This window comes from Sinocyclocheilus anshuiensis, unplaced genomic scaffold, assembly GCF_001515605.1.
Source record: "Sinocyclocheilus anshuiensis isolate Anshui unplaced genomic scaffold, SAMN03320099.WGS_v1.1 scaffold1079, whole genome shotgun sequence".
Lineage (NCBI taxonomy): Eukaryota > Metazoa > Chordata > Actinopteri > Cypriniformes > Cyprinidae > Sinocyclocheilus > Sinocyclocheilus anshuiensis.
This window is the reverse complement of record NW_015548207.1, coordinates 2,954,491-2,961,959: the sequence shown is the minus strand read 5'-3', so window position 1 is coordinate 2,961,959 and position 7,469 is coordinate 2,954,491. Positions and strand designations below refer to the sequence as shown.

Below are 7,469 nucleotides of genomic sequence, written 5' to 3'. Positions count from 1 at the left end.
TAATGTATATTTGTCGCTCATTAATATTAAATATGACTTATTTTTTTATTATGAATTAATGATATGCATTTAATATTATATATAATTAATATTAGTGAGTGACACATATTGCTCAATTAATATAAACTATTAATAATAATACAAAATATGTATTAAAACAAAGGGTCCCTGACCTTTTTTAAGTGACTCTAACATAGCTCCCAGTGAGGAATTGTGAGTCAGTTCTCAGGATTTAGAAACTATATCTCTCTCGCTTTCATTTTTTCTTTCTCTAGGTAATAGCCTTTTCCTGTTGAGCCCCTTGTAATCCAAAGGGGGAAATGGTGGTTTCCATCAATTTCATTCTCAATATGGTCTAATGCTGAATGAAGCATGGGGCTCAAGGGTCGTCTGGGTCAGTCTCATACAGGCAAAATCACTTTGAGTCTCGAGGGACGTGGTGGTCAGGCTGTCTGTTCTGGATGTGGATCAGCTGGTTCCTCTATCTCTGTCTTCATCTGTTTGTATCTGTGCCTGAGCTATTAATGTGCAAACACGAGTGTAGGGTTTTGCCTCAGATGGCCGGATGAATTTCAAATGAAGCCACCTGCCCTCAGTTTCACTATCTCTGTCTGTGCTTATCACTTTCCCCGCCTTCCTCTTCTGCTCGCTTTATCTCTCCTTCAACCCCTCAACCTCACCGTAAGATATAATTCATTGCGAGGTGAAACACACTGATAACACCGGGTCACTTTTATGTTTATATTCATGCACAATTTTAATGTTTTTACTCATGAGTGTGACTTTGAATTGAATTGGCCAAACCATTGACACAATGTGAATAATTAAAATATTTTTCAGTTTATTAAAAAAAAAAAGCGAATCCACAAATTAATATTTAATCAATTGATTATATAATTTATGAAACATTTTGGTGAATGTATCTGACCATAAAATTTAAAAAGATAATTAAAATATAATTAGTAATTATTTTTATTATTTATTATTAATTATATTACTATTAACATTTATTTATGACAAATACATTTAAATACAAATTTATAAAGGTAATTAATAATATCATCTAATATTTCTGGAAATAGCACAGTTGTGTATATTATATTACGTTTATGGGTAATTCATGCTTAACAATGAAAATGAAAAAAATACTTATTAAAAAAAACTTATTAAAATTACACTTTTAGTTGACTTTAAAAAGACTCTGAATCCTGTTTGCTACTTTAATTTACATTCCATTCAAATTTAGGAAGGCATTCGCAATTCATTTCTGAATGAACTCAGCTGGTCCTCCATATTGCCTCATCCCACAATAAATTCCCTGATCTTTTCCCATCCAGATGGCATTTTGGTTTCCACGTTCCTTTCCTCCTCAGAATTGCCTATCGATTTAGTAATTTGGTCGACACGTGCGAATGCCGTATTTTGGTGTGGAGTTTGAGGCCCGGTGTAGCCGTGGCTCAGAGCCGTGCTCGCTGACCTTTGGCTAATATCTATCTCCATTAGACGTGAACACACTGCGGCATTAGTCACGATCCACTAGTGCTCCTGCCTAATGATTCTGTCACAGGTGATTGGAGATGCAAGTCAAACGGTCTCAAATATGTGTTTGCAAACTTAGATGTGGCTATTTGTAAACCGGTTCAGCAGAGCAAATTCTTACAAAAAAGGTACCATGGAATTACCACAGGTTTTGGATGTGGTTCTCTGTGTTCAAATGTAGATTAAGTTATGTCTGTACATTGGTTGTTGTCCATGTTATTTGTCATATCAGACACACAGATTTTTTTCACAGATTTTGGATTAAATTTATATGAATATATGTGGGAAAGTGTAAATTTTAGGTATTGAAACTTGTTGCCATTTTCCCCAAATTTCTCAGTTTTACCTTTTAAATTATCACACTTATTTATTTATTTATTTATTTTATTTCATTTTATTGTGGCCATTGTCCACCAAGTTTATCAATTTTACCTTTTTTGTTTTGTGTTTTGGTTTAGTTTTTTTTTTTTTGCCATTTTCCCATGTTTTTCAATTTTAACTTTCATATATTCTCCTTTTTTTTCTTTTTTTGTTTTGTTGCCCTTTCCCCCCAAGTTTCTCAGTTTTACTATTGTTGCCGTTTAGTTTTTGTTTTTGCCATTTTGACCCAAGTTTCTCAGTTTCACCTTTTGAAATGTCTCACATTTTGTTTGTTTGTTTGTCTTTTTGTTTAGTTGCCAAGTTTCTTAGTTTTACCTTTGTTGCCATTTTTCCCTAAGTTTTGTTTTTGTTTTTTTTGCCAAGTTTTTAAATTTTACCTTCTAAAATTCACACTTTTTTTTGTTTGTTTTTTCTTCTTTTTTGTTTTCGTTCCCATTTTCCCACAAGTTTCTCAGTTTCACCTTTTAAATTTTCACACATTTTGTTTTTTGTTGTTGTTGTTGTTTTTGCCAAGTTTCTTAGTTTTACCTTTGTTGCCATTTTGCCATATAAATTGATCATTAAATGTTATAATACTACAATGTTAACACCATTTGACAGTTTTCTTTGACAAGTCTTATTTTTTGTCTTGTGCTAACAGAATTTTTTGTGCTTCCATCAGATAAACAACCAGGTGTTGTACGGTAGGAGCCACCAGAATGCATCGGCCATAATAAAAAGCGCCTCTTCAAAGGTCAAACTCGTCCTGGTCAGGTAAGAGACCCTCAGAGACAACCCTCAGCCTGCTGTTTTCTCACACTACCATCTGCTCATTACTAAGAAATGACTCTCATTTCAGCTTTATTATGAATTCTTTAACTCATTAAAAATAATGAGATCATAAATTTATTATAATGTGTTAGTTTATTCCTCTGGAGTTTTGAAATGTGTGATTAATTGCACCAAATTGAAGAATAATATCGTTATCAATTATTGATTCATTGACAGCTCTAATATTTATAACAAGCTCAAAATGTTGTGAATTATTGTCACTGTCTTCAGCTTGAATCAGCATGTTCACAGAAACTGCCGTTCTTTCCTCCTTGCAATTATGCAAACCAAGCAATCTCACTTGCCCAGATACGAATGAAGTGCATTTTTTTCTCCGGTCGAAACTCCTTGATCAAGCTGAAAACCCAAGGCACCGTGGCTAATTAGGATCATAAAGCAGGCTTTTTAAGGAGGCAATGGCAGTCTGTGTAGGATTGAAGCAATCTGAGTCAGTGCCAGTACTTTCGTTCAACATTCCCATTTGAAGTTAACGTGAGTTAAGAGAAAGCCATTTCTCTGTGTTCAGATGTAAATGCAGTCATGTCTGTTTATTGGTTGTTAACAAATACATAACTTAAATAATTTAATTGCACCAAATTCAAGAATAATATCGTTCAATTTATATATATAAATTGAGACTATGAGCAGTATCACACGAGTAGCAGTGCACTATGGCTGTATATCAGACAAAAAAGTATTCAAAAACACTATGTTGAGTCAGAATTCCATAGGAAATGAATATGGGTCATTTCGACCCCATTATACCTTCTTGGGTTAATGATATAAAAAAACAAATTCTGATCATATAACCAAGAAATATTAATGACAGTGGGAAAAAATCTTTTTTTTTTCGTAGTAATTCGTAGAATATCAAATAAATGTTTTTATTAATAAAACATTTTAAAAATCACAGCATACCGGGTCAATTTGACCCCCATATGCATTCTTGGGTTACAATAGCAGTCTAGCATTTTAAATTCCATATCACCTTATCTCTGTCTCTTGTGACTTTGAAGAGTGGAGTCATCGTTCCTAAGTACCGAATCAGACGCATGCTGGCTTCTGTGGATTAGCAACACGAGCAAAGTCATGTGACATTGATGCATTTCTTGTGATACTTGATGGCATTTCTGGAGTTGGCATGTCCTCCCATCCAGAGAGTGAGGTGTGATATGGTGTAATAAACTGGAACTGCTATCACTATAAAGCATTTTTTGAAGCTTATAGAGGATTTTTGCAATGCAATACATGGTTATGAAACAGCACAGCCCATTAGTCCATCATAAACGAACACTGACTCTGTCATTAGGTGTAATCAGAGACTTATTATCTGTTTCTGTTCATATCTCGTGTTTCATATGAGTATTTGTTAGCTTGACCTTTATTTGTATGGTTGTTTTGTCAGTCCAACAGGTTTCGCTGATAACGGCTGTGTAAAGGCACCAGTATCTCCTTGCTGTCTACAGCTAATTATCAGAAATCCGAGAAATATGATGGGCATCTCAGATTAAGTCTATCAAAACACATGTTTACATGCTACTGGATTTGCTTTAATGGACGCATGGTTTGCGTCTTTTATTGCGACAGTTTGGTCTGTAATTCAGACTGTTCGGAAAGCCCTTGTAAATTATTTGTATTGTGTCAAAAGTCATTCAGCGACACATGATGGAATGCAATAGAGAAAAGCATGTTGCCATGGTAAGATAACTGGCCAGTGGTCAAGACTGAACCGTGTCCACCTGTGACACGAATGGCAAAATGTCACAGTCTCATTGTGGCCAGTTTCCAAGTTGTTAAGCGCGGGGATTTCAGAGCTGGATGAAATCAGGACTAGTGACCCTAGTTAGTTCTGATTTGGTGTTTCGATCTTCCTTCAGAAGGGGTTATTTGGAAACAAGCTGAGGATTGATCGTTTCATAAATTCTGTTCACCTGCGTCGACCTTACCTTGACAAAAACACATTACCTGTAATTGGAAATGGGTCATTTAGTGCACAAAGACAATAATGCCAAGGTGAACAGAAGCAGGGGTGTAGGGAGCGATATTACTCGTCAACCCAAGATCTTGAGGAAGAGGCTCTGAGGATTCATAGCACAACATCTCAATTTATCTGGCCCATCAGTCCTTATCGATCTGAGCAGAGAAAACTGCCAAGAGCCATGTGGGAACATGAGAAGCAGAGAAAGAGCGGGACCAATTTTGGTGTCGTTGAAAGGATGGGATTCATTTTTCTCAGTTAAGCCTTGTGCGAACATAGCCATTGATTTCCATAGTATGAAAAACTACTGTGGAAATCAATGGCTACCGTCAACTTTTTTGTGGTCAACAGAAGAAAAAAACTCATTGAGGTTTGGAACGACATGAGGGTGATTAAATGATGACAGAATTTTCTTTTTTGGGTGAACTGTACCTTTAAGATGTTTTGCTGGTGAAAAATAATACCATCATAATTTTGTGTGTATGTTTTTGTCAATTTGTGGAAAATTGACATGCTTTATACTTTTGTGCTATTGCATGGGATTAACATTAGATCTTTTCTGTCTGTTGATAGGAATGAAGATGCTATCAATCAAATGGCTGTCGCTCCTTTTCCTTCCCAGCCTTCCTCGTTCTACTCCAGTGAGGTAGGGTACAGTATGAATAGCCACATTTGATTTGATTTTGTGTTGGTATCAGTGTTTTTGTCCAAAGCACCAGCCAACGAGTACAATTTCAATAGCACAATTTTGATGAACACCATGAAAACTCATTGGTCCAAAACATACTCCACTTAACATAAATGTTAAATATGTTATGCAAAAAAAATAAAAAAATAATATTTGAAAAGAATAATTAAAAAATGAAATAAAAATATTTTAATTTAATTATAAATTAATAAATTATAATTTGAATATTGAAAAACAGAGATGATCAATTTTATATATTAATATTAAATTGTTAAATTATTATATTATTACATAATATATATTATTAGATTAATCTGCAAATATATTTTTATTTATTGCATAAATTGCCTGTTTTGTCCTAACCACTCAAGTGACCACCAAAATCATGCTCCACATAACACACACATGTGCAGCATTTTCACTTTCAGGAAAAAAAAAAAAAGTAAAAACATTCGAAAATAATACTTTGAAGAAGAAAATAAAAAATATTTTAATTCAATTAACAAATTTATAAATTATTATTAAAAATATTAAATGTTATATTTAGAAATAAATATATTAGATTAAATGTAATAATTATTATTGTATTATTATTATATTGTATATTATTATAGTAATATTTATATGATCAACTTTTATGTATTTATCCTTCATTTATTTATTTGTTTACTTCATTATTTAAATAATTGTTTGCATAAATTGCCTGTTAGTACAGATTAGAGATCACCGCCTCTTCATGCACTGCTAAGAACTGGAAGAGTTCAGCTGATTTCAGAACTGTTGTTTCAGACGCATCAGAATACGCCAGCAGTTCCAGCTCCAGCAGAGAAGCCACAGCTACCCGAGAGCCTCCCTCTGAGCAGAAGCTCACCTGAGCCGCCACTAATCAAGGTGAGTCCTCGCCGAATCAACACCCTCCAGCTTGTATGAAGGGTCAGCGGCCATTAATTGCTCATTTGTATTAACTTTAGGTTCATTTTTTAATCACATTTTGTATATAATTAATTATACAAATACTTATAATTATATATAAATAAAGATTCTATAAAAATACGGTTTCATGTAGAGTCCAATAAAAGTGTAGTGAATAAAAAAAAAATATTTATTTTAGTCTGCCATGCTTGTAAGCCAGATATGATGCAAGAATGCAGCAACCGATTGCCATCATTATGAAAACAATAATGACTCCTGACTCTTGTTTTACGAGTCTGTCCCATCTCCCCTCGCTTCCATCCCCTCATTGTCAGTCTGAGCTCGGACCAGCTGTTTCTGCTCTAAATGTGGATTTGTTTCGGTAAACAAACAGTTGAAAGCACCTCGGGGGCGCTTGACTCTAAACAGCAGCTCATTGTCATCGGCTGCCTCTAGCTTAACTCTGTCCTAGATGGAGGCAGCGAATGCAGTTTTGACCTAGTTGAGGCTCTGCGGTGAGTATCTAAACCTTGCGCTTTATTTTACCTGTTTGCCTGACTCCTCATACAGGATCAACCCAGCTTGGCGCCGACCGTGAGCTCCACGCAGACAGATCAAGTGCAGAAGACTTTCAGAGATGGAGAGTCAGCTTTAAAGGTGAGGAACAGCTAAGAAGATCTCAATGAGTATGTTCAGAATCACATACTACCTGTACTATATTTGCAAAATGTACTGTATACTGTGCTCAGTATGTAATGCAAATTTATTGTATATATAATAATAATAATAATAATAATAATAATACCTTAAATTTTTAGGCGCCTTTCAAAACACTCAAGGACACCTTACATCATAAAAGAACAGCAATAAAATACAAAACAATACAAAATACAAAGCTATACAAAACACACAGACATAAAAATCAAACAATCAAATCACTAAAAGCTATTCTAAACAGATAAGTTTTAATCTGAGTTTTAAAGAGGGAAATAGAATCCAGCTGGCGAATGTGCAGTGGCTAAGAATTACAGAATTTTGGCGCAGCACAACTAAAAGCCCTACCACCAAAAGAACTCAATATATAAAATACCCATATAAATAATTTATTATTATTTATAAATCAATTTATATATGTATATATAATATAATATAAATATAGAT

General features: G+C 34.2%; 1 protein-coding gene across 4 annotated transcripts in view; it reads left to right on the top strand.

Annotated features, from left to right (window-relative positions):
- LOC107653652 (inaD-like protein) overlaps positions 1–7,469 on the top strand; it is a 116,743-nt gene that overhangs the window by 90,341 nt on the left and 18,933 nt on the right. For all 4 annotated transcript variants that reach the window (XM_016440430.1, XM_016440432.1, XM_016440428.1 and 1 more), the window contains exons 31-34: positions 2,582–2,673; positions 5,282–5,354; positions 6,186–6,287; positions 6,879–6,965. In XM_016440430.1, coding sequence (XP_016295916.1) covers positions 2,582–2,673; positions 5,282–5,354; positions 6,186–6,287; positions 6,879–6,965 — 354 coding nt within the window. The remainder of the gene's footprint in view (positions 1–2,581; positions 2,674–5,281; positions 5,355–6,185; positions 6,288–6,878; positions 6,966–7,469) is intronic.